At 35.0% G+C, this 27,437-nt stretch overlaps 3 protein-coding genes across 5 annotated transcripts in view; 1 reads left to right on the top strand and 2 right to left on the bottom strand.

Moving 5' to 3' along the window:
* Positions 1-376: 376 nt before the first annotated feature.
* LOC106715642 (dynein axonemal intermediate chain 7 homolog) lies at positions 377-8,147 on the bottom strand. The gene is made up of 17 exons (XM_045682575.1): positions 8,078-8,147; positions 7,502-7,523; positions 6,479-6,604; positions 6,023-6,069; positions 5,750-5,810; positions 5,328-5,431; positions 4,975-5,022; positions 4,590-4,681; positions 4,140-4,273; positions 4,015-4,067; positions 3,586-3,723; positions 2,997-3,196; positions 2,563-2,729; positions 2,216-2,351; positions 1,896-1,996; positions 763-838; positions 377-512 (listed from the first exon to the last, which is right to left on the bottom strand). The coding sequence occupies exons 1-17, from the start codon at positions 8,099-8,101 to the stop codon at positions 377-379; spliced, it is 1,665 nt and encodes a 554-aa protein (XP_045538531.1). The 5' UTR covers positions 8,102-8,147.
* A 1,499-nt stretch (positions 8,148-9,646) lies between these two features.
* Positions 9,647-14,303, top strand: LOC106716201 (putative fatty acyl-CoA reductase CG5065). The gene is made up of 13 exons (XM_014509674.2): positions 9,647-9,796; positions 10,051-10,147; positions 10,480-10,610; positions 11,016-11,103; positions 11,470-11,542; positions 11,613-11,703; positions 11,881-12,026; positions 12,271-12,380; positions 12,518-12,601; positions 12,788-12,896; positions 13,148-13,396; positions 13,539-13,796; positions 14,139-14,303. The coding sequence occupies exons 2-13, from the start codon at positions 10,057-10,059 to the stop codon at positions 14,257-14,259; spliced, it is 1,551 nt and encodes a 516-aa protein (XP_014365160.2). The 5' UTR covers positions 9,647-9,796; positions 10,051-10,056; the 3' UTR covers positions 14,260-14,303.
* An 830-nt stretch (positions 14,304-15,133) lies between these two features.
* The window catches only part of LOC106716159 (scavenger receptor class B member 1-like), a 54,517-nt gene continuing 42,213 nt past the window's right edge, over positions 15,134-27,437 (bottom strand). For all 3 annotated transcript variants that reach the window (XM_045682716.1, XM_045682717.1, XM_014509616.2), the window contains 9 exons: positions 20,590-20,681; positions 19,812-19,975; positions 19,020-19,164; positions 18,015-18,215; positions 17,494-17,721; positions 17,176-17,290; positions 16,888-17,038; positions 16,531-16,672; positions 15,134-16,449 (listed from right to left, as the gene is read on the bottom strand). In XM_045682716.1, the coding sequence (XP_045538672.1) occupies positions 15,766-16,449; positions 16,531-16,672; positions 16,888-17,038; positions 17,176-17,290; positions 17,494-17,721; positions 18,015-18,215; positions 19,020-19,164; positions 19,812-19,975; positions 20,590-20,681 (1,922 nt within the window). In that variant the 3' untranslated portion in view covers positions 15,134-15,765. The remainder of the gene's footprint in view (positions 16,450-16,530; positions 16,673-16,887; positions 17,039-17,175; positions 17,291-17,493; positions 17,722-18,014; positions 18,216-19,019; positions 19,165-19,811; positions 19,976-20,589; positions 20,682-27,437) is intronic.

The following is a 27,437-nucleotide window of genomic DNA, read 5'->3' as shown; positions in this document are numbered from 1 at the left end:
TTCATTTCTTTTCTACAATTCTATTTTATTTTCGATATCTCCTTATTTTTGTCTTTCCATCACTACTAAAAATACTTTCTAGTGCGGTGCTGGTCGATATCGACCCGCCACTTTCCCTGGTTCATTTCTCATTTCCTGTTTGGCAGATCCCGGGGCGAATCAACTCTAAAGAAGGTGGGTTCAAGGTTTTTCTAACAGTCCAAAAAGTACACACCTATATTATGTTTTCGCAAAGATATAGCGATTTAATCTAACCTTATGCTGGTGGGTCGAGAAAGGCCTGCCACGCACTGGCGGAAAAATCATTGGGGGCACACTTTGGCCCGCCGCCGCACCAGACGAAGGTTTAAGATTTTACTTGCCGCAGCTAAGGTGTTTAACAAGAAAGCCATAGTGTAGTTATAGCAAAATGTGTTATCAACTCACGCGTAGTGAGAGAGATGCCTCCCGCCATGCGCTTGGCTTGCGGCGGAGTGGTCAACAGATCCACGTTCAGGATACCACCACACACCCTGTCACATAGAAAGAAATACTTAGTCTATAAACGTGGCCTTACATCTTATTCCCCGAATTTAGGAAAAATATTAAACAATTATTTAAGAATGGTCAAGAAATCAACTTCCAATTTTTTTTAAACCTTGTTCTACGGTATTGACGATAATCGAAGCATCTAATATTTTATATTCGATGTGCTCGTTTACGTTCTCTTTGTATTTATAATACAAAATGATAGACAACTCTACGAATACCGTTTTTACGTACCTGTATTTGCGCAGATTGATTTCGCCGGGCTTCGTTTTATAATTACACTGTTTCAGATATTTCGTGAAAGCCAGTTCTGAAAAAAAACCACTGTTAAACACTAATTCCTACACGAATAAGTCATCTTTCTGCACATTTTTTTATTCAAACGACTTCTAAGTGTACTAGCTTAATGATCTGGGCAACCTTCGTTTTTTACCATACTTGTATAGCATATTGTAGTATGTTTAACGGTTCGTAAACTCGGCTAATTATTTTGCAGAAAATTTAAATACGAAAGAGATATTATCTCTCACGCTGTTTTATCAATAATATATCCATCTCGCTCGCACCTCAAAAACTAAGAATAAATATTTTTTTTCCTGAATCTGTAACCGACAACTCTGTTTTTCGACACTTAGTAAAAGATCTTAGAAACTATGCTGAATAATTATTTAATGTTCTTAATAAGAGAGTTCTTAGAATTTTAGAATCTTGATGAGTAGCGCTAACTTCTGTAACTACTTACATGCCGTTGTACTCTTCACACATTTTTTTACACATTAGCTTGTCAAAGTTGGTTAAAAGTTAAAATATTCTAGAATTTCAAGTAAACAATCAAAGTTACTTTGTTTTTTGTACTCAAAGTACAGATGACTTTGTACTATTTTTAAATAAAATTAATAGCCGTGTTATTTAGGTAGCTTATACAAAAAATGCAGGTATAATTCGTATTTGTAGTGTCTAATAATATGCTGTGAAGTATGTGAGTTGAATTTTTTATTACTTTTCCCCCGTGTATTTATCGACCTGGCAATACACCGGTACCGGATTTCGTTGAAATTTGGGAAACATTTTATATGTTTCTTTAAGGGAAATTTAGCATTAATTTTTATTCCTAAGTTAAGGGCTACTAGTATACTTGCAAGAATGCTATCATGTGCTATCAATGTTTACAAGTTTATTGTATTTTGATTTTGCAGGGTTAAGTGCTTCCATAATTTGTGAAAATATTATGTAATTTAAGATTCCAGTTTTAGTAACTATGTTTTTTCAGATCTCTAAATAAGTAGTAGAATATTTTGACTTATATCTTTATCTTAGATGCTAAAGTTACTACTCGTTTTATGACTATTACTGATTTCTAATCTCACCGTTTTGTTCAATAAAAAATGACCTGGGGTCAGGCAGACCCTGCGGCTCGGCCATGTTTAAATTGTCCAATTCTTCTTTCTCTTTCTCGTTTTTTAAGAATCTGAAATAGGACGTAAAATACTTTTGAACAATTTTTTATCGTAGCGTAACGCTATTGTAAATTTGCCCATTCATAGGACTTATTCGGTTACAAGATATGATTCTGGGCAATTTTTAATAACGATTCGTATTGAAATATTACTATTGATCATAGTGAGAATGTAAACTAAAGTTTTTTGCTTTGTTTGACATGAAGTTGTAAAGAATAAAGTTTGCTTACGGGTTACTTTTTATAAATGTTTCAATTTCCTTTATCTTGGCCGCGATGTCCTTATAGAACTTGGTGCGTACCTCCTCCTGCTCGGCCTTCAGCTTGTACGTCAATTCGTGCTCTTTGACGTTGAACGTGAACAAATCTGGTAAATTTATCAAGAAACGGGTTAGAGGTGAAAATTAAATACTGGCTACTTGACACCTGCCATAGAGTTGACCGATTGGTGAAAAACCTAATGCGTTTGTTAGACCGCTATTGAATTGTAAATGGTACGTTTATGGTAGTTAATTGTTCTGAATGAATTAGTATGCTACATAAGTTATTTTACTAGCACTTTTGAAACTGTTACTAACCTTCATACCTATTATTTAAATCAGCGGCTAAAGGAAATGTCCTGGAGCGCTCGCTGAGCAGGTCGACGAGGGAGCGGGCGGCGCGAACGCACGCACATGAGCCGTCGATGATCTTTGGCAACTTTATGGCCACCTTCATGGCCGGGAACGATAACTCCACTGGTTCTCTGTTACCAAAATGACGTTATGGCGAGCAGAAGAATCATTGACTAATCACTCTAAAGTCGTAGAGTGAAATGCTTTGATGAAAAAACATACTAGTATTAGATGCTTATCCAACATCGGTTACCATTAGTGCTCTACTTTTGGCTTCTTTTAGCACATTTAAATGCAAGATTATCCTTTGGGACTATAACATTGCTAAGGCCAAATTGAAATTATTTAATCCAATGTTTTATTACTTTTAAAGAAATTGCATTTTTAGTTTATCTTACTGTTCCGGCTCTATAGGTTTAGGTTTCCGCGTAGGCATCCTGACAGCGACCCAGAAGTTGAGTCTGAGGCCTTTGAACTCGCGCTCGTATGTAGTCAGCTTGATGGAGGGCCACTGGAACCTGTGTTCCAGGTCCCGCAGCAATGTGTACGAAGCGAATTGGATGGCGTTGGACAGCTCCTCTCTGAGGGCTACGCGTACCTGAGGGTACCTAATAATACTGAGTATAAATATAGAAAGTAGTTTTTAATGTTGATCATATTTTCTTTTAAAAATCTTAATAATTTAAGACTAAAAGTCATGGGAGTTTTGGGTAGGAAAAAACTTAACCTCATTAAAATTTCGGATCTGGGAATCTGTGTACTGCCTCGTGTCAGCCGTTATTTCGTCAAGCAAATCCAGCATCTGTAATGAATTTGTTTTTGATGCTTTTATTATTGTCAAAAGTATTGAGTGAGCTGTTTTTATTTTTTATAAGTGATTCTTACTTTATTTACCTAACGATTTTTCTAGATGGCCTATAAACTAATTATGTATAATGTGTGAACCAATGTTGCAGTTTAAGCAATTGAAGCAGTAGTAATGATTACCGGCAACACTTCTAAACAGCGTCTGTCGAGGTCGTTGTCGTCGCACATGTCCTGCTGCCGCCATAGGTGCAGATAGGTGTTCATTTGTGTGACAACGCGAGGGTCTGGCAGCCCATCGCAGCGCAGGTACTGGTTCCACTGGAAACATGTACCACGTGACATTCTTTCTTCAAATAATAAGCTGTTTATATCACAAATATGCTGTTCAAAAATTACTAGAATGATTTTATAGTTCATACGAAGAGATTATTTGTGTGAACATTAAAAGCTGATTTGTACTATGTTGGAAGTAGAAAGTTTATATCTGTTGGAGTTTTTGATTAGATCGAGTGTAGTAAAAAGATACTGACGTATACTATGATAAATGTACTTCCATCTAGAAGTTAGAAAATACTGAATATCGGACAATTACAAATGTTGCGTACATACTTCAGCTCTAAGATTTTTCCTCTTTTCGAACTCCAGCTTCTGATGTTCAAATTCTGAAAGATAATTATAAAACTATACTTTTCGGTGCTTTTTCATTATTAAGTCTGTAAATGTGTCAGCCTTACTTTGGAACAAAGTTATAGTTTTGCGAAGCAGGTCTTTCCTGACGTCCATTTGCTCTTTGTCTTTGGCCATGAGGCTGGCGCGCGCCCTCGCCTCCGCCAGCCGCTTCTCCTTGGCGCCCGCGAGGATAGCTTGTCTGCCAACAATAGTCGCTTATTTAAGCAAATAAGCGTGGTGCACATCATAATAAAATACTTCTAGACTCCTTGGATCGACATGACGTAGTGAAATTCAAAGGACGTCAAATAAAAAAAGGCTGATTTAAGACAAACTACCAGAAAATTGGTGCGGAAATAAATTTCTTTAAAGTGCCAACTTTGAATCAGCACTACTTTCTTTAAAATAATAACAACACTGCTAAACTAGTTACCATCACTGCATCACTATACTTTCGGGCGAAATGTACAAGTATAATTTACCACAGTACTAGAAGGGGACTTAAGAAAACTAACTTTTCCGCTTCCTTTTCGGCCCTCCACTCCTCAATGCGCTGCAGCAGCCAGTTCTCTCTCTCTTTTTTGTTCATCTTCCTCCAGTTTGGAGGCTAAGTTATATTTAACAACTTAAGTATGTAATTTAACAGCGCAAGACTACTTATTAATATGTTAATTATACCAAGTTTTTGGCAAAAAGTGACAAATCTAAACTATACTACTTCACGAAATGAAAAAGTAATTGTAGCGTGTTTCAGTACAGCACAACACAATGCCCATTTCTATGTATAATATCACTGATATTCATGAATATTCCAGACAAAGTTCTTGAACAATCGATGCATTGTACTTTCGCACTATTCACAAAATGCTTCGTTACCTATTTGGACTATATTATCGGTACAGTGGCCTGTCCGTGCGGCGGACTTGGTGCGGTGTCGAACAATGAACTCTACAAGGGAATACGTTGAATAACAAAAAGCTATAAAATATGTTTCATACATATTTTAGATCGATGTAAAAAGTTTTTATGGTTTCATGTCAGAGGGATTCTTTATGAGACTGTTAGGCGATTATACTAAAACAAGAAGTTTGCGTGAGTTTTGACTTTATCTGGTGTATTCCATGCACCAAACATATGTACTTTAGGTTATAAATTTAAGAAACCGATAATAAAAGTATGAGAGATTAGGGACGTCATTTTGGACTAATTAAAAGACGAAGAACTCTGGTACCATTGCATTTACAATTTCTTACCTTTTCAAATTCTGGTATTTCCTCTTTTTTCTTGTCTTTCTTCCCTTTCTTTCCTTTTTTCTTTAATTTCGATTGATCTTCCTCTTCTTCTACGTGCGGTTCCTCTATAATAAGTTGATTGGGAATATTAGTACTGATAAATAATTTCCTAATAAATGGTTCGTGCTGTACCCTCTTAATGTCTCAGACTTACTTCTCATCCAGAATCAGATCGATTTTATTAGGAGTAAACTAGGGCATAAATAACTTTTAGTTTCTCCCTTGCTCTTCTTAGGTTCTTAAGATTTTGTCACAAAGATAGAAATCTTAATGCAGCTCTTGGTTTTCGCAGTCATTCCCGGGTGTCGACTGTGACACTACATGAAGCAAGCTCTCATACCATACCAAGCTACTTGTTCCTTACAATAATGTCAGGAGCTTACCGTCGGCTATGGACTCGTCGGACCAATCGAATGATGACGTAGTTTTCTTAGCCACCACCACCTAGCAAACATGATGCAACACGTTAAATTATACAGCTAGGGGATGGTCTATAGAATTTCTTTTTCAACACAAAAAAATAATATTCGTGAGATTTTTGTTTGGGTATGTTTCATGAGAGTTAGTTATTATTGTTCATAGATTTGGGCAAAGGTATTTAAAACCTAACGGGGAATTTGATATTATTCCTGGCGACGGAATGACAAAATTATTACCTCCTCTACCTTCTCCTTTTTGCCCTTCTTTTTCTTCGGTTTGATTTCTGAAATACACAAATTTGTTTTATATATATATACTCGTAGGTTATCTTCCTCCGATTCGTAACCTCCACCACCCACTTTACCACTTATCTAATAAATTTACTTAAGTATGGACTTGAGGGAATTTTTATTACACTTTATTAGACTGTATAGAGAGGGAGCGTCCGTTGTCTTCGCAACTCCAGCATTGATCAAACATAACGCGTGACGGAAGTTTTCTTTCTATGTTTATTTACCACATCCTAGCTATATTTTGTTTACCATACCTATATTATTAAGTAAATAAGGCAAGTAGATCTACCGATCTATTTTGATACCAGTTTGATTTTCTGTTATTAAAATACTGTTTTGTATCTTCAATAATTTCATTAAGACAGCTCTATTTAGAAATCTAAAAATAATGGCAACGACCTTCGACGGGCGGAGGCAGGGACTCGAAGGAAGCGCTGGTGTATGAGGTGTCGGTGTACTGCACCTCCTCCGGCGGCTGCTCCAGGTCCGTGGCGGCCACCAGCGTCTCCTCCAGCACCTCCGCCTCTGTATACATGAAAAATGTGATAACGTCACTGCCATTTAAACAAATGCCTGAAAAAAAGTATCGGGAATGGATGATTTTTTTGTTTGAATCCTCATTAATTTTATTTTTCTTGTTAGATTGGCAAATTGTGTTCTATTTTGAAGCGGAGTTCGAGTAATATCTGTTGGTTTTTTGTGTGCTGAATTAATTTATATGATATCTACTGTGTATTGTGATCGTATAACGAGTATATTCGACAAAATCACCTTCAACTTGGTCTTTATGTCATCGTTTGTCTTTTATTTTACGTCTCCAATAAAATTGGTGAACCGAATTTATGAATACTAAATTAAGATCCATCATGTCATAGTAGATTGTGTTGAACGAGGTTCTTTCATTGTTATATAAAAGAGTTCAATTATTTCAATAACAAAAGATTTATACTTCAAATAAAATAATATCAGCTGTTTAATACAAATGAAATAGAGACGTTAAATAAGAGAAAAGGGAGATATATTAAAGTAAAGGGACCTTACTACAATTTTCCCTAACTTACGTATAAGGTTGTAGCAAGCAACTTTTTCGCTCGAACCGTTCATTATTTTTCTGTAGTAACAATGGACAATGTCAAAGAGGATACCAAATCTATTGTCTAATTGTGAGACATTACAAAAATAACCTTTAATTTTATTATTATTTGACGTATTTTAAAGTGTAAATATTTATGACATTGTATAAACTCGTTGAAAACGCCTTTGCTACTTGTGTGTATAAAAAGTACACGAACTCAACCCATTCTACTTATTTAAGTGGTCTAAATACATGATTGAAATCTGTCTTTGAACTCTAAACTCTTTACATAGATAAAAGAGACAATAAATACCAGAGGATAGATTATATTGGCTTAACACAATTACCTGGGGGTTCTGGTCGTTCATTCTGAAAAGTAATAAAAGAAAAATATTTTAATGATAATATACATACATTTTGTATACTTTGAACGTAACACCTGTTTGGGGAAATTATTAATGTCACTGATATCAACATAAAGAAATAGCTATCGCCCGCGTCTCCGTTTGTGCGGATCAAAAACTAACGACTTACTCGTACTTAGTAGATGATGTGTTCTGCCAGACTATGTTCTGTATCGGTATCCGTATTCGGTTGTTTATCAATTCTGGATTCAGGAGATGTGTAATAACATCCATCCATCCATGTCAACTTTCGCATTTATAATATTAGTAAGATATGTATGTCGCCCTAACACGCCCATTTCACCTTTCGCAACTGTCTGCACGAAATTTAAGTGGAAATAGATGTTTATTAATTCAGTTCTTACTTTATGCTCGTAACTACATTTTAATTCTAAAATTAACTATATTCGTAGGGAGTTTTGTTATTTATATCTAAATAATAATTGAATACACCAGAATTATTTTATATAATAATTCAGTTCAACAATGAGATTAACCTCAAAGTTTCATGTTACTTACTTTTTTCTTGTCTTTCTTTGCCATAATTTTGAACTAGTTTATATTATCAAAATTATAATGAACATTAAAATAGAAATACCAAAGATTTAGTAAAAACACTAATACTAAATACGTATAAATTTATAAAAAAGGACATTAAAATCACTGTGACATTACATGACAAAATGTATTAAAGTCACTTTAGAAGTCAGTCAATTACATGGAGATTACGGAAAAATATATTTAAAATTATAAAATTTTTTTTTCAATATAATTAAAAACAAACAGACAATAATGACAGTAAATAAAATTAAAATATTAAAGAAATTAAGTAGTTATTCTAAGTTTAAATTATGTTTATATAATAAATGAACACGTTGTATAAAAAGGTCTTTGCACTTTTGAAACGCGTGAAAATTTTACTCATTGAAGACATGAGTAAAATTTTCACGCGTTTCAAAAATGCAAAGACCGTTTTATACAACGTGTTCAGTATCCAGTCAGTTGTAGAAACCATGGTATAAATATGAATAAAGAAACGGTAACTTATAAATACAATTACACATATTATCAACAACAACAACACATAACAAACAACTATGTTACCTTTGGATGGACTACTAGTATAAATATGAATAACTAGCGGTTGCCCGCGACACCGTCTGTGCGGAATTAAAAAAAGCTTAATTAGTGGCCTATGTGTTCTTCCAGACTTAGTTCTACGAGATATGACAAACCTTCTTGTATCAATTCGACCATTTAAACATTCTCATTTATACTAAGTTAGATTATCATGAGTTAAACTTAATTATTAATTAAAGTTTAACTTGATCTTGGAACTGTCGGGAAGAAATACAAAACATTCGCTTTTGTGTTATAATTATATTAAACGTTCGTTTAAATATGTTCATATTTTTGTTTAATTATAAGTAAGTCATGTAGATGTAATCACCTCAGTGACCTTACGGACTTACTAAAGGAGCGGCAATAAACACTTCTTTTGTACTTAGTGTAATTTTTAATTGCACATTAAATGTTAAGGCGAAGACTTATAACTTAAAACGATTGTTTTGCTTTTAACTACAAACTTAATTTAACATATGTCATATACATATATATATTAAAACTAAAATAAATAATATATGAGGTCGTAGGTTTGAATTTCGACATATTACTACTGTTGTTAACCACATCCTAGCACAAGCTTAGAAGTTAGTAATGGTACAAGTAATATCAATAAACTGTCCGCGCAGCAATTAAAAAAATAACAAGTGGGCTTTGAATTCTTTCAGACTATGTTCTACATCTAAGCCAAATTTTATCAAGATCCGTAGAGCCATTCTGAGGATACCTTCAAAGAAATATCCATCCATCCTATCTAAACATTTGTGCATGTAACATAAAAAACATTTTAACAGATATTCATAACTATATGCATACACGATAAAAAACAAGTAGATATTGCAATTCCACCGTATGTAACAACATACAGCATAGGATACGCTAATTATAGTCAGCGATAATAGAATATAACAGTAATTAGTAATTCATGATAGCTGTATTCGCCTTAAAGCAGTAAACAATGGGTCAGCACAACGCTGCCGCCACCGCCACCGCCGACGCGTGCTGACGCCGCTGGCTTCAGTTACATTTCAACAGAGCTCGTCACTGGTCTGCTCTACATTATTGTGCTATTGATATTCTTTTTATTATATTAACAGGGAAAATATTTTAAAACAGGTATGTTAAAAACATTATTGTTCAATAAGATGGATCGTAACTTCGAACCTTTTCCAGACCCACTCACATTCAGGCCGACGGGCTCGTAACTAGTCGGTTTTTACATCGAACGCGTCTCTTATGAAAAATGTCTCACTTTAGCCTTAATAATTATTTGGAACCTTTTTTTACGTTCAAGTGGGTGGTAAGGAGTAAAATTTATGGCTGTAAAGGTGAATTTTGTAAGAAATGCGTATGTCTCGAATATTTTGCAGAGTACGATGGGTTTCCTGGAGGACCGGGACTTGAGCGCGGTGCCGCAGATCCCCGAATACTATAAGGGGAAGACGCTCTTCATTACCGGAGGCTCTGGTCAGTCTTTACTTCTAAATGTACACCAACTAACACAATCAACAGACTATGACCAACTGAACCAATTAGACTGCAAGGAAAGTAGAAACTATTTACTTATCGTTTAAGTGGAAACCACTGAAAATTGTCCCTTGAAATGTAAATCTGTCCCAGTGGTTACACTTGATAATTAAATAGGACAAGAAGGAGCTTATAGAGTAGAAAGAAAGAAAGGACTTAAAAAAGAAATTAAACGTAAAAGTTTTTTTAAATGTCCCGAGTTGATTACAATGCGAGAAACATAATGTACTACATTTCTGTGCGATGTTTATTTTGTGATGTGGTGTCTGCAGGCTTCATGGGTAAGGTGCTGGTAGAGAAATTGCTGTACTCCTGCTCGGAACTGGACAGGATCTACCTGCTGCTCAGGACCAAGAAAAACGTCAAGTCAGAGGACAGGCTGCAAGAAATCTACTCATCGCCTGTCAGTTAACTTAGGCTATTCCTACACCTACACCTTATCGTGGGTTTCTGATGCCAAAATCCCCGTTTAAAATATATTATTATCTCTGTTTTGTCAGAGATAGGGACGACAAGACAGGGATGACGATATTATACCTACAGAGATTTTGGTCTCAGATATCAACGGATAGTCAAACACAGTACATATTTTTTTGTTATAAAGCTCTGTACAATATATAGTAACATAGAAAACCAGTTAAATATAACATTTGGCTGCGGCAATTAGTCATTTGATGGTAACATATACACTCCCTTAGTGTAATTTCAGTGTGGCATTTCTACATTAAAGGTATCAAGTTAAGAAACAATTAAACGATACTGGTTACTACGTTAAAATTTTCACTTAATTTTTTCAATTTAATTTCAGTGTTTCGATCGTCTGAGACAGGAGAGGCCCGGCTTATACGAGTCCAAAGTGTTCGCTGTCTCCGGCGATGCCAGTGAAATAGGATTAGGTATGTTTTAAACAACTTCAGACGTCAACACTCGTACATATAATTAACAAGGCAAATGTTAACCTTTGACCAAATTTCCCTGTGACAATGTTAATTTAGTTAGAGTGTATTTATTAGGAGTAATTATCATTTTTATCATAATTAAATCGGGTCACTGGACTTCGTATACGGCAATAATTTGCATATTATTATTCGTTTTCAAATTTTGTAACGCAAACCGGATTTAGTTAACCTTGTGCGAATCATCTATTTTAAATTATAAGACTTGTGTTGCATAAATAATTTGAAATTGTCTAAAACCAAAAAAAACTGATAGTCAACATTTTCATACTTTATCTTTGGAATGAACTAAAGTTATTATTTTAGGTTTATCTGTAGAAGATAGAGCTCTACTGGTGAATCGCGTTAATATAATATTCCACGTTGCAGCTAGCGTAAGGTGAGCTTTCAATTTGCATACCAATAAAACATTAAATTTAAGCAATTCAATGAATTAAACGCTTGCCCAGATTTGATGACCCCCTGGAAGTTGCGGCGCGTTTAAATCTTCGAGGCACGAGAGAAGTCGTGGAACTGGCAAAGGAAGTCAGGTTTTTAGAGGTAACGACTCTACATTTGTCATACGACTGATTTTACATTTGTCATAGTTAATGAACCAAGAATCTGTTAATAGTGTACACTTTTTTGTAAAGGACACATTTTATAGTATTGCTACACTCAACTAGTCTCTCCTCTTTTCTAACATCTTGGATAACGGTGGTCGATCTGTATTTTTAGGTGTTGTTGCACGTATCCACATCGTACGCGAACACCAACCGCGACCCTATAGAGGAGGTGGTGTACCCGCCGCTGGCTGACTGGCGCGACACCCTGCAAGTCTGCGAGGAGACCGACCACTACACACTGAAGGTTCTCACACCCAAGTTAGTGTTGTAGTCGCCTTCTTTATTTTAAATTGGGATCCAAAGAATATGTTTGTTTGTTTTATATGTTGATTATAGATAGACAGTTCTAGAAAATATTACAACCCTCGGCCAAACTGTCTGATTATAGGATTTGGTAGGTACTGGTAGGTGTGGCTATTTAATTAAGTATTTGATTATTATAAAATTAGATAAGAAAAGATACATCGGAATCTAGATAAAGGTGTTGTTGTAATATTCGCAGATATCTCGGGGAGCTGCCCAACACGTACACTTTCACAAAACAGCTGGCCGAGCACGTGGTTTACGAGCAGAGAGGACACCTGCCCGCCGTCATCATGCGACCCTCTATAGGTAACTGTTACTACATTCAAACTTTACAGGAAAATTGTCTCACAACAAATTGTGTTAATAGCTTTACTGGAAACAAAATATTTATGCATGATTTTATTTATATTAATGTGATACTGGAGTTTTATTTTTTTCCTCAGTAATATCAAGCCACCGAGAACCGATGCCGGGCTGGATCGAGAACTTTAATGGTCCGGTCGGGATTTTTGTCGCTAGCGGAAAAGGTGAGGACACGATGAAGTATTTATATGAAGTAGAGAAATGTTTGTAAACAACTACCATTTTAGGCTAAACTTCTTAAATGACGTTTGTTTGTTTACGAGCTTATGTCTTAGGTTGAAATTAAATATAAATGTAACTACTTCTCTTGAGGGACCACTTAGTTCGTTACGTATTATCATCAATTCCAGGAATACTGCGTAGTGTGTACTCGGATCCCGACTTGGTGTCTGATTACATGCCCGTTGACGTAGCGATAAAGGCCTTCATAGCTGCTGCGTGGGCCAGGGGTACCAAACCGTAAGTTATCTACACTACATTGTTAAATACATGTCCATGTCCATTAAATATTTAAACAAAAGGTAACGTTCACAATTTTAGAGTAAGAGCTACGTACACTTCAAGCAATTACAATGTAAGATTCTAGAAGAAATGAGAGTTTCCTTAAGGACCAAAAACCATAGTTCCTCTAATCTGTGGTCAAGGCTGTCGATAAACAATTGTTTTGTAGTCTTCGTGTTTTATAAAAAATATGTCGAATTGTGTCCAAGGTTGGATCCATCGGATGACATCCCGGTGTACAACTGCTGCGCGGGTGACCTCAACAAAATCACAATCGGCGCGCTGATCGATCTGGGCCGCAAGGTGGTGGTCGACATGCCTCTCAACGATGCGCTGTGGCCGGCCGGCGGCTCCATCACCACATACAAAACTGTCTACTACATCAAGGTGCTACTCGTACACCTGCTGCCTGCGCTTTTCATTGATTTCATTTTAAGGATTGCGGGGAAGCAGCCTATGTGAGTATTATAATATACGAGTATAAATATTTTAATGACTAGATTATCATCACTTGTGTACAATACTACTTTGTATCTTTACGTGAGTTCTTTATTATGCAACTTTATAACTTTCTGATTTGTTTCAATAATAAAATTTCAGGTTAGTTAAAATCCAACGCCGTATCTACATAGCTAACATTGCACTTCGTTACTACATAACGCAGCAATGGACGTTCAGCAACAATAACTTTGTAAAATTGCGGAGTAGCCTGAAGGAAGCAGATAAGGAAGACTTCTACTACGAGTTGGAGGGCATCGATAAAGTAGAGTTCTTTAAACACAGCTGCATGGGTGGTAGGAAGTATCTGCTTAAAGAGAAGGATGAAGATCTGCCGAAGGCCAAAGCACATTATCAGAGGTACAACTTGTTCAATCCACTCCCTTAACTATAAACAAAATGCACGCTAAAACTCGTAAATTCCAGTTATCAAGAAATAACCGAATTTATTAAGCTAAGTATCGAAATGGCCGCCATCTACAGATTTTAAAAATCTCTTAATTCGGCGTTGGATCGAAACTAGGATCGTATAGAGACAGTGATCACAAAGTTTAGGCAAGCTACTCGTGTTAGATTGATGGAAGGTTTATACTGATCAGTGAGGGAATTATAATCTTACTTTTTACTATTATTAAAAATGTGAATGTTGTACAGATGTTTGTTACAAGTATTCACCATGTATGTGTATTTGTTTTGTTACAGGATCCTCATCCTGGACATCGTGGTGAAGTGCTTGTTCTATGGACTTATCTTGTGGCGGCTGCTGCACACAGCCTTCGTTCAAGATCTGCTGCATTCACTTTATACTTTCATATTTAACTGATAATATCTAATGTTTCTTATCTTTAAATAGTAAAATATTTAATAATTACTTTGTTATCTATCATATAATCTGAATAATTTCCTAACAAGTGAATTTACCGAGCTGTTTTTAGCGCAATTTATTTGCCACTTTTTACTAAAATTTCACTCCTTTTATTACATAATATATTGACGTTGATGAATTTCTTTAACATGTAATAAAACAAAATCTAAGTTTTTCAATTCTTTAATTATGAAACATTACGGTACGCTTGGAACAAACTAAGTCCACATTATACCGAGTACCATACATATTTTCTCTAACTATTTTTACCACATATAGATAATTATCAACTAAAGTATTTTACAACACATGTATATGTATATCACACAGGAATTAGTTGAGCATTTACATCGACAACTTATTTAAGTTATAAATAAGTAATAGCAACAGTCGACGTAGAGTTGACATGTAAAGGCAAGTAATGCGGCCATTGAATGTCTTGAGATATAAAAATACATGTCTAATTACATTGATTCATTTTTTTAAATACATTTAATTCATTTGAGTATTAATTAAGTTAATGATCACATTTTATCTACAACGAATTTTTTTAAAGAAATTATTTGTCCTAAAGAAAAGAACATAAACGGACGAAAAGGGAATGTTTAAAATTTTATTCTAAATTAACAAATTCTCAGACAAACCGTTCATTATTATTATGTATATATAAATATTAAAACATAAGGAATGTTACTATCACTTGCGTATGTCATCTACTAACGACGTTAAGATTTATTGAATGGAATACAAATATTTCTAAATTTAGACATTTTCAAAGCATTTTTTTCAAGTCCACTGCTGAATATAATCCTATCACGCTATTGTTACTATGTTCTACTGATTCTCTGCTCTCTGTAGAACTGCTCACTCTCAGATAACACACAGATAGAAGAATTACTAAATCACAGTCGTCATGTCGCTTACCTTACCTTTGTAACCCTCTTATCTCGTAATGTGAAACAACTGACCAAAGTCTTACTCTTAATACTTATCGAGAGAGATATTTATCTACATTACGGATATTCTATCTAAAATAAACCACTAAAACTATATCAGGTAGATATCGGTCTCAGTTGAAATGACTGCGACAAGATCGGCGCCGGCATCTCTAACTGATGTTAAAACTAATATAATAAATATTACGCTTCGTAATATTTGTAAAACCAAATATTTAATTCACCAAATCGTCCGCGGAGGAGTTCATCGTACGATTACAAACAACACATGAAAATATTTAGTCGATCATTCACTCACTCCATACACTTTGCCCTTCAATAAATCTGACGATTGGATGCCATATTTTCACTCGGACATATATTTGACTACTTCGAAGCAAACGCAGAAACTATATTTGGTTAAATCGTAGTAAATGCTAAAGTTGTACAAACAGTAAAAGAAGAATCTGAACTATTCACTTTCAACAACAATCTGGAACTGGAAACATTTTATATTTTGTTATATAAATTATCCGATGTTTATATAAAGTTGATTATTGTGCGCGGAAGCTGTGCGCGTGTCGCGGGAGAAGTCATCAAACTCGCAGCCGTCGTCGACCACCTCCAAGTACTTGCAATCCTCGTCGCTGTCGCTTTGATTGACAGGTTTGTAATGCGAGTAGTTTTCTTCTCCGGAGTCGCTCCTCTCAGCCTCCGGACTTATGAGAGAACTTTTCCGTTCGTTTATCGCTTTCTTCACTTGAGAAAGTTCATCTTTGATCGTACCTTTAACGTTTCCGACGGAGTCGTGAACTTTACCCGACAGTTTGTTGCCGAGCTCCTTGATCTTGTCGCCGTGGGTTTTGATGAAACTCTGCTTTTTATCGTCGAGTTGCGGATCGGAATTGTCGGACTCCGTATCATTGAGAGGTATCTCACAGGGAGCGTAAACTGAATCTCCGCGTGCCTTTTTGTTATTCGTTTTCTCCTGATTGAACCAAAGGTTTGTTTTGAAATTGAAGTTACATTTTCTGTTACGATTGTTGTTGTAATTCTTGAACATGATCTTGAAGGTGAGAATGTAGGTGGTGATGAGGATGAGAGCGGCGCCGATGATGAAGCAGAAGTACATCGCGCACTTCTCCACGATCGGCAGCACGTTGAGGTACAAGTTGAACCTTTGCTCCAACGAGGGCGTTAAACTGAACATTCTCTGAAATTCACAAAAATATATATCAATAATTGAAATAAGTCACGATGTGTAATACATTTTAAAATATATGCTAATACTGACGATATCAAACCAGAGCATGGGCAGGTACATGTTGGAGAACCCCTCGGTGTTGGTGATCATGGATATGTCGTCGAGCGCCATGTTGATCTGGAACTTGGAGCTCACGTCCAGAGGAAGACCGGAGTCCGGCTGAATCCAAAACCTGAACATGAAGTGGACTTTGGATAACGGATTCATTATGAACAAAGAGTAAGTTTGAAAAAAAAGTAACAAAGAAAATTATTATATTTCGTTAGATAAAAGTGTGCATGTAACAAATACACTAACCACAAACAAGCACATTTTCATTGTCTTCGTGAAAAATATTGACGTTTACTGTCATATAACTATCAAATACACACACAAACACACACACACCTGGTTTCATGGTCCTCCTTATTAGGCTTGAGGCCCTCCACTTTGCTGAAGAGGATGTCATCTCCCTTGTAGAAGTGGGGGTAGGAGAGAGCGATGGGGAAGCCGTAGTAACAGTCCGTCACGTCGATCAGACCCTCCGGCAGACATTTACCTGCGAAGATGCAAAAGTTCAGTTAATTTTTTTACTAACAAAATGAGAATTAGAATAAAACTGGTAATGTTGTTTTATACCTAAACAGAGTCATAAGTCACAAGTTCTCGAGTTCTATGAAACGGTTATTTATTTACCTTTTCTGCAGAAACATTTGTTCTCCTTGATGTTCTTGCCGTTGTCCAGCATGTGTTCGGGGAACGTGTACATGTAGCCTTTGAGACCGCCCTTTGTACCTTCGGCGACGGGGATCTGCAAACAATTATCTTATGTTTAAATTCCTATAAATTTAAACTTAGCAACTTCTTCATTACACTTTCGCAACTGAGTTGGTAAAATTTACAATTATTGTTTGAAGCTCTTCGCTCCGGTAAAGTACAAAATGACAAAAACATAGCAAGTAACTGATGGAAGATTCTTCTATCGCTGAAAGAGGTGGAGTACTTGTTGCGTACCAGTGGCGCGGCCCTGCAGAGACTCTTCCTGTAGAAGAGTATGGACTGGTTGGTGCCGACGCCGCTCTTGAACTTGGTGCCGTCGGAGGCGAACTGAACGTTGGAGCAATGTCGGCCCTCCCACTGCGGGAGCTGCGTCGAGCCGCGGTAAGTGTCGATCAAACCGGAGTTGGTGACGTCATCGGTGCCCGTGAAGATCGTCTCGTAGTCACCGTCGAAGTCATACATCTGGTGGTCGATCACAAAGGTGTCATTTTACACGGAGCAAACGCAAATTTTATAAAAGACCGCTACCATATAAAAGGTGGGCTATACACCAGCTATCTCAACACTAAAGAGTGGATTAACCTTAGGTGTAATTATTAAGAATTATTGAAGTAATATATAATTATATAAATAATAAATATTATTACTTTTTTTTTGTTTTCTATCCCACGTTGATGATAAATGATATATACATTTTTTTGTAAGCACCTACTTATTAGGTTGCCTGTTGTATAAGTAAGCCAATATCGACTCACCCGATCGATGAGGCCCAGTTTGTCGAAGTATATCCAGCCGGGCATGAAGGTGTTGCCGAGGGTCATCAGCTCGGAGCTGTAGCCCATCATGAACTCCCGCGCCGTCATGCGCGCGAGCGGCCGCGTGTTGGTCAGAGATATCAGGTTGTTGAGTCCGAAGCGCGTCACGAAACTCTGCTTCGACACCACGTTCGCTATACTCTGCAATTTTGTTACAAAAATGTCATATTAGAATTTAGTGTTAGGAAGAAAAAAATTTTATCACTCACTATGTTTTCAACATAGGTCTTTTCAAACTTTCCTTCACCTTTTAATTGGAAACTGCCCTTAATTGCTAGTGTTGCAACTTTAGGATATGAATGTAATATTAAAATATATTACAAAGTTTGTTTAGAGAAGGAATTTTCCTTTCTTATTTGGTAAATACTTAGTTATGTAGTAGCTAACACTGTGAAACAAGTATTTATTTTTATTTTTTCTTTCACAAGTTGTTATTAATTAGTGTTCTAGTAATGAGTATTTTGTAATGTTTATTTGACAATACAAATTGTATTTTATTATGGGTGTTGTTTGTATGTTGCAAGTCTTCACTGTCGGTAGCTAGGTGGCGTAATTCCTATTAAGTCATTACAAAAGCAGAACTTGCGAAGGTAAAATGTGTTAAAGTCTCGAACCTTCCGGTTGGTGGCAATAGAACTAACTACGTCAGAAATTAAACATACTTATTTAGTAGTTATTTTTTACTTTGAACCAGTTAAGTATATATCAAGAAAAAACAAACTAGTTTTGTCTTAAAAACATCGTTGGATTTAACTAAAATATATAAGTAGAGTGAAAAGAATAAAGTGAATTATTTAGTACCATCTTGTAACCACATAACAAGCGTTGAAAAAGGAACACATGGAATAGAATGAGATTATGTAACCTCCTAATCTGTGAAATTGTTTCAAACTGAAATATTTCACATTTATATAACTAAATAATAAGTATACTAATAATAAGTACCAGTAGTGCGATGTGCGGCATGTAGACGATGTCGTCCTCCCTGTTGCCCTCAGACAGCTCCTCCTCCCAGGCCAGGGGGTGTCGCGGGATGGCGGACAGCGTGCCGTTCTCATTGAACTGAAGCACCTCGTGTTCCAGACGCTCTCTTAAATATTATATAGAAATATTTAATGCAGAAGTCAAATTTTAATTTATAGCATGAATACAAAAATCTTGGCCAGAAGCGCTCCAATCGCCTTCTTTACATCACTTACTAATATGCGCAAAGGAATTACATCGGCCCATGTTTTTCTGCATTACAATGAAAGTTTTTACATTCCCGGTGAAGCTATAAAACACATTAAATAACGCTATCAACAAAACTACACTGTTTTACAACTATCTATAAGACGTATTATTATTGCACTTACGTCAGAGTTTATCCTAATTGTAATTAAACAGTTATGTTGTGTAACATTAAGTTTATTTCATCTATATATATAAAATAAAGTCGTGTTAGTTACACTATTTATAACTCAAGAACGGCTGAATCGATTTCACTGAAAATTGGTGGTCAGGTAGCTTAGAACCAGGAAACGGACATAGGTTAATTTTTACCCCGTTTTCTATTTTTTATTCCGCGCGGACGGAGTCGCGGGTAAAAGCTAGTTTTACATAAATACCACATTTTCCTCCATTATTTATTTTACATATTTAGTGCGTAATTATTGATATTATGAAAATGAAGACGACGAAGAACACAAAATACCTAATAAATTAAAACAAATAAAGAGAAATAAAATTTGTAGGTACCTGTAGACGTAGGGGCCGACCTCCTGCAGCTTGAGCTTGTGATGCTTGCCCGCCATGTACTCCTCCGCATTGGTCACGTTGAACAGGTACACTCGGCAATACAGCTTCACCTCGGGCTTGCGCCACATCTCGAAGATCTCTCCGCCATCCTCCAGGATCGCTTTCTACGACACAAATTAAACTTTGATATTTCTCGGGTTCTTTTGGCAACACATTTGCACCTTCCCAAGATTTCAGATTTCTTTATTTCAACGATTCTTGGTAGTTGCTCGTGCGTTTGCAACATTGTATTATTAAAAACCAAGAACCATTTGCAAAGCAACAAAAATATGTTTTTTGTAACAATGTATTATTTTTATAAAACTTCCTTTTTTCGCAAGTATCTCAATTAAATATAGCATTTACTGATACAACTGGATTTGATCTCCTTGTAAAATTCACAATAACATGTTAATTAGTTACAAAATAGATACTATCTGCATATTTAATTAAATTTATTAATATAATAACATCTTAGATTCGCATATTGAATAAATTGTTATGTATATTATGTTCTTAATAATTATTGTGGTGAGTTTCCACTGTGGCAACACATTTATTATAATTAAATAGAAGCTTAGTGTGGTCTCTGTATTTTCCACGAGATGGAGCTTGATAGCGATATGTTTTGATACAAGTGTCACAACAGTGGAACCCCACCTTATATCCTTGTTTCAAGTTACATTGTCATTTTAGTGGCTAGATCTTATAAACAATTAGAAACGTAATGATTGGTCACCTGACTGAAAAAGAAGTCGTAAGGTCGCAGAAACAATATGAAACAAGCCGCTCCAAGCGAGAAGAATCCTAGCATGAGGAACAGGAACAGACCTAGAAATAAAAAATAAACATATCTGTATTTCTGTCCAACTTATTTACATTGTGGCCTATCATTTTTTAAATCTTGTAATATAGTAAATAAAACTATAACATCATAACGTTGAATTGAAATAATTTGTAATTAGCATAATTTAAAACAAAAAAGAAATAAGCGTGTTAGTTGGTATTACAGTGTTTTATTATAAGTAATTATTTAGTATGCGTTATTGCACGCATTAAGTCATAAAATCTGTTGTATAATTAGTGTAATTTAGTGTCAATAACACACCTAATTGGTCAGGGTCAGTATTGGTAAGACAGGAACTTTGGGAAGTAAACGTAAGTGACTCAGAAGTGTTCGACCTTGTTGATTTCATCTCATTAGAGAGAAATCGGTCATCATCGAGAAATTTAGCAACACAAACGATGTTCAATATTTTAACATAATATAATACTTAGTATGATAGTATGTTTATTTTTGACACAAATACTATTTACTAATATTCTAGAAATATATAAAGTACATGTACAAGTACATGACAGCAGAGGCTGACGTTGCAACAAATTTAACGTAGCTTTAAATTAAACTTAAAGTGCTAATTGCTCGACTAATTAAAAATATAATCTATCTAGTATAATTTGATCAGTTAAAGTATTTTCTGATATTAATGAAAATTATATTCGTGCCGCAGTTTCGTTTAAAACTGATTCGTTCCATTGACCTTGTACACTTGTAAACTCACCTAAAACTTGATGGTTATTATTTATAACATAACTTAATAGTTTGTGCTACCTTAACTATTGGACGAAGAGTTACTTGAGTCTCAAAACGTAGAGATAAAGCTTTCCCAGATAATCAATAATTGGTTATGGCTCTTCCTTTGTGGAATGGGCCAATGCGAGATGTTAGTCAACATCAGAACTGACACGAATAACATGACTTTGCAAGACCTCAGAAAAACAGACTTTAAAGATATACTTGTGTGTTTTGTGTGTTGTAACGAGTGAGATGCTATACTACCTCACCTCTACATCTATTTGTATTTTTCTACTATAGTAGTAGAACCGTAGTAGTACCTAATATATAGTAAACAACATATTCTTCATTTGACGGCAACCGTGGTCATGTCCAGCGACCTGCTTGCTCGTCTCCATTTTACAAGTGTACACTCCCGTCACAAGATGTCACCACTAGTCTTATGTAAGTTTTGTACTTAAATGAAAAAGTTTTATTTACAACGAAGAATATACAATTTAGATTAAGTGATAGTCAAAATTATCAAAATATACGAATTTCTAAATTAGGTATTGCCTATAATCTACCTGTCCTCGAGTTAGACGTAGGTTGATGAAGCAAGCCAGTGAGATATCTTGCTTATCACTTTATAGATGTTCTTGTTTATTATGTGAAAGTGCATAGCTACTTTGTTGTAGGTAAAAGTTCCAACAAAGAAATCGAGACGTTGCGAAAAGATTAACCTGACATATTCAGCCTGTAAAATTAACCTGCCATATTCAGCCTGTAAAATTAACCTGCCATATTCAGCCTGTAATATTAACCTGCCATATTCAGCCTGTAAAATTAACCTGCCATATTCAGCCTGTAATACTAACCTGCCATATTCAGCCTGTAAAATTAACCTGCCATATTCAGCCTGTAAAATCTTCATCCAACAGTAAATAGTAAGTGTTGCTAATGTTCTCATAATTTAAATGAACATAATTTAAAGGAAACTTTGTATATACCTAATTCTAGAAATATATGAAACATCCTTTTGTTGTATTATATAATTAGATCAAGTGGACTTTACACAACACAAGGTCGGGGCAGTCAAGTCTTGATCAACACATAATTAAGGTAATCGCTTCCTATATAAATATGGTCTGCTGTAAAAAAAGGTTCATATCTATTATTTTAAATTAATATAAGAAATATACTGTAATTTTAATTTGCAAATTATTAATTGCCAATTATCTTGAAATTCTTGCTTCTATTTTGATTTAAATTTCAATTGTAACTTTTCATCAAATAACGGAATACATAATGACTGAGGAATATTAGTGTTAATTATTTATTTCTTGCGTATACATATATCATTCTGTTCAATATTAAAATATATTTATAAGCAAATTGATAACCTTGTATACTGTTCCGGGTCTAACTATACTTGTTTGTCGACTCATTTTAAACTGGACTGAACTTTGAAGACTAAGTATTATTTGAGATTAGCTGTCACCCGCAACTCCGTCCGCGCCGAATTAAAAAAAAAATAAAACAATTTACTTCCAGACTATATCTGTGCCAAATTTCATCAATATCCATTGAGCCGTTCTGGAGATACCTTGAAACAAATGTCCATCCATCTAAACATTCGCATTTATAATATTAGTAAGATAGATTTACACATGTAAGTAAATAAAATTAAATCTATACAAAATATTGATTATTGATATTTTTTGCAAGAACAGGTAACAAAAACATGGACAAGTTTCCTCCACATCGCATTAAATCATATTAAAGTTAAAAAAAATCAATTAACTTTACATTTGGCTAATGTACAAAAAGCGTGATTACAATTACACGAACTTAAGTAATGATTTTAAGATCGTAATAAAACAATAGCCACAGGTGGGCACAGTTAATCGAAAAGTTAACTTCGTTAATCGTTAATTCGTTAATTAAAAATTTAACTTCGTTAATCGTTAAAGCGTTAAATTCTTGAAAATTTAACGCAAGTTAAAGTTAATCGTTAACAGTTAATCATACCAAAATTATACATACTAATTTCACACTTATTGTGGCGACACTTTTTAAAATATTAATTTGATTATTTTAATTATTAAAATTAATTTTTATTAATATAAAAATTAATCTTAATTCTATAAAACATTAGTATTAGAGACAAGTATAAATACATTATAGTATATTTCATTACGAGTGCGGAAAGCCTGTCATTGCAAAGTGTTCCGACAAATGTCTACCCGAGACGAAGCGCAGTCGAAGGTGAGGGTTGACAGTTGGCACAAGTTGTAATGACAGTTCCGCATGTGAACTAAACAACTATTTTCAATACAGTTGCGAAAAAATGAAGCAATTTAATATAATAATAAAAACACAATAAACTCAACTAACCAAAATGTTTGGAAAATTGCGCCAACCGTAAAAGAATACAAACAGAGATTTTTTTTTGTTTTCTTCACCCATTCTGGGTAGGCAAAGGGAACTATGCCTAAACAGCGAAGTCTTCAGTACATTATTTTTATCGATATGAAATGAATATGAAATTTAATGAGACGAAATAAAATGAAACCTAACCTAATTCATTGAATCAAATCATTAAATCTGACATTGTAACAAATTAGGAGCTTCTTTTTAGAAATATTTGCATGAATCATAAAAACTTCAATGATTTTTTTTGTAAAAACTTTGTGGTTGGTTTTTTCTTTTTAATAGACATTATTTTGACAGTTGGGAAAGAGAACGCACGAGTTTGGAAAAGCTAAAGAAAGAGCATGAGTAAAAAAGTGTATTTAATACAGTTGTTCAAAAAGTGGCGTATTGCAGGGACGAAGAGCGTTCGGAATGTGGGCTATTACATACTCGTGATTTTATATACTCGTAATGAAATATACTATTTCGAACCTTCTTTTGATTTTGTCCTGTTGTTCACGTCTTTCCCGGACGCTCTGATGCATCACAGTTGCACGCGAACTTCACATATATTAATTATCAACTCGTTCGTTCACCATTCGCGTCGCCGACAGTCGTCCAACATAGCTGAACTTACGAGCGTGGCGTTGCACGTAATTTAAACAAAATGACAGCACGTCTCCAAGTTTCTAATTTAACGATTAACGGACTTTTATTAACGGAAGTTGAGTTTAACGGAAGTTAACAAAAGCGTTAACACTTTTTGAAGTTAACTTAAAAGTTAATCCGTTAAGCAAAATGTTAACTTCGTTAATTAACGATTAACGGATTAACGAGTTAATGCCCAGCTCTGACAATAGCAATGGTATATAATAAAGGTACATTGTGTGCGAATAGTACATCGTAACAGGGTACTGATATTAAATCAAAATGAACAACACTTACAACACTTCGAGGAAGAATATGAAAATTATAATTGATAATGCTTTTTTATAAGAGAAGGGGGCAAACGAGCAGCGGGAACACCGAGGTGTTCATCGACGCCCATGGACATCTGCAATACCAAAGGAATTGCCGGCCTTTGAGATGGTGATACGCTCGCTTCTTGAAGGACCCTAAGTCGTAGCGGTTTGGAAATACCGCCGAGGACAGACCATTCCACAACGCGGCTGTTAGCAGTAGTAAGCTACGCGAAAACAGCACGGTTGTGGATTGCCAGCCATCGAGATGATGTGGATGGAACTTGGCGGTTTGTCGTGTCTTCCGATGACGGAACTCGGCGGCAGGAATTGTTCCAAACAATTCTTTTGAGCACTCCCCTTGGTAGGTACAGTAGAAAATGCAGAGGAATTAACGTCCCTCCGCAACGCCAGAGTGTCGAGCCGATCGGTAAGAACTCGGTCGTTGACGATTCGAATCGTTCTCCGTTGTATGCGGTCAAATGGAAGAAGCTGGTACTGGGGTGCTCCAGCCCAGAGATACGGGCAGTATTCCATGTGGGGCCGAACTTGCGCCTTATACAGCTGAAGGCGATGACCCGGTAGGAAATACTGCTTCGCTCTGCCGAGCACACCCAGTTTTTTGGAGACTTGGCTTGTCTTCCAAGTGACCGCGAAACTGAACGTCGTTCGATATGTCAACGCCGAGAATATTGATACTGGCTGAGGCAACCAAGGGAGTGCCCTGGAAACGAAGATCCACGCCAAAGGGTTGTTTATTATTTTAGTTTTTAATACTTATTAAAATAGGTATTTAACAATTTAATGCTATAATATTTACAGCATCATGAAATATATAAAATAATAATCTCTAGATATGTTGAAAATGATATAAATTATAAATCAGGAATATATTAATTTATTGTCACTTCAACATCTGGTAGTTATTTATATTTATGTAATTTCGTAATCACTATTTACTTTAGGATACCAAAATATTCACGTATGTAAAATATTAGCTAATATATTAGATTAAGTCGTACGATGCCAGTAACTAATTAATAAATATAAAAGTTAATATAAGAAAAAATCAAAGATCAGAAAAAACAGATAACAAAACGGCTGTCTAAAGCGCTGTGATAAGATAGGCTATTTATATACCTCTATACTATATCAATCAATTATTGAAAATGTCATAATTGTTTTTTATTAACGATAACGATAGTTTAGTTTTCCCTGTTTTTTTATATACACTGAACAAACTTATAAAACTTTTTATAATACCGCACGTCAAAGAGTATTAATTTTAAAATACAGACACGCCACAAAAACAAATAATACTTGTCATGCTACCAAGTTAATTTTATTATTAATTTACAAAAAAACTGTAAGATAACTAATACAAATTACGTTCATTATAAACTAAAATCATTTGAATTGTATTCATGTCTTAACATAGATAGGTTTATTGTAGAATCCAACCCGGATCTGAATTATAAAGTAGAAAAAAAAACGTAGTGGAAATATTTAACATCATGTGAAATATCATTAACGTTAATTGAACATTATTTTTGTAATCGAAAATTAGGCGATCAAAGAATTAACCTCGATAAAGTAAAATGTACGTGTTATATATCGGTAAAGTCGTTAGTCGCAGTCGCAGTATACAAAGAACAAAGGAATATTTTTAAAATAAAACAATGTTATTTTTAATATTACCCAATCGCCATACCCTGAAGTCATAATTATTTCAATGTTCCCTCAGCTAGTAGCTAGTTGCCCGAAAGATGAATAACGCAATAAATGGTAGAAATAGTATTCACAGCAGTACCGATTTAAACTTGCCTCCACACAAAACTGGGTATTTACAAGATTTTTATGTTATTATGCCGTCTCATCTTAATTTGCTAATATACAATTTGTAAACAAAATGTACGCTATAGTAAATATGCAATAAAATAATCTAAATGCGCATACGTATATTTTTTCCGACACTTAATTACTCACAATTTTTTCCGCTTACTCAATTAAATAATGTAGGTATTTTAATAGCTTATGATTCTTAAATTCGAGTATAATTTGTATCAGAGGGGTAGTAAAAAAATTGACCATGTCGGCTGATTCTTATCTTGTCTAATGCCTCTGCGAAGTGATAAAAAAGCATAATTGCGAATGTTGTTTACCACTCGCCTTTAGTGCGATGTACTCGTGATAACATGAATATAATTTGAACAAAGGATAACTTGGAAAGTCCGTTTCTAAAAAAAACGGAGTACCAAACTTGGCGGCTAACGGGAAGCACGCCACAGTGCGGATTACGGTTAAGTTCATAACAAGATGGCTGCAAATCATTCGCAAATTTGTCGTATTTGTGTCCAAGTTACTGTAACTTAAGGAGCTTTATTGGTTGATATTGAAATGGTATTGAGTTTTATTAAGCAAATTGTATATTAATGAGTTTGCTTTAATATGTTACGTTTTTATAAACTTAACAAATCAATTTTTGCACTTAGAAAAGATGATAGGTAAAATTTAAAAAATATATATTAAAACAATGTATAAACGAGACACGGATTAACTAAATTAATTTCTCATCATCATTGTAATATATATTGATACCTTTGAGTTAACTTGAAGTTTATAAGTTTTTTCACCAAATCAACCAACAATACACCATCA

The sequence above is a fragment of the Papilio machaon genome, chromosome 19 (assembly GCF_912999745.1).
Source record: "Papilio machaon chromosome 19, ilPapMach1.1, whole genome shotgun sequence".
Taxonomy (NCBI): Eukaryota; Metazoa; Arthropoda; class Insecta; order Lepidoptera; family Papilionidae; genus Papilio; species Papilio machaon.
The sequence above is the reverse complement of the archived record's forward strand: the minus strand, read 5'-3'. Positions and strand labels throughout refer to the sequence as shown.

What these genes read in the sequence shown, in the direction of transcription:
- LOC106715642 (XM_045682575.1), bottom strand. Translation starts at nt 8,101, where the DNA reads ATGGCAAAGAAAGACAAGAAAAAA. An exon ending in CAAAGAAAGACAAGAAAAAA is followed by an intron (nt 7,524 to 8,077) that starts GTAAGTAACATG and finishes ATTACTTTTCAG; the next exon opens with AATGAACGACCAGAACCCCC. An exon ending in AACTATAACTTTGTTCCAAA is followed by an intron (nt 4,068 to 4,139) that starts GTAAGGCTGACA and finishes ATTATCTTTCAG; the next exon opens with AATTTGAACATCAGAAGCTG.
- LOC106716201 (XM_014509674.2), top strand. Translation starts at nt 10,057, where the DNA reads ATGGGTTTCCTGGAGGACCGGGACTTGAGCGCGGTGCCGCAGATCCCC. An exon ending in TGCCAGTGAAATAGGATTAG is followed by an intron (nt 11,104 to 11,469) that starts GTATGTTTTAAA and finishes TTATTATTTTAG; the next exon opens with GTTTATCTGTAGAAGATAGA. An exon ending in CTGAAGGTTCTCACACCCAA is followed by an intron (nt 12,027 to 12,270) that starts GTTAGTGTTGTA and finishes TAATATTCGCAG; the next exon opens with ATATCTCGGGGAGCTGCCCA.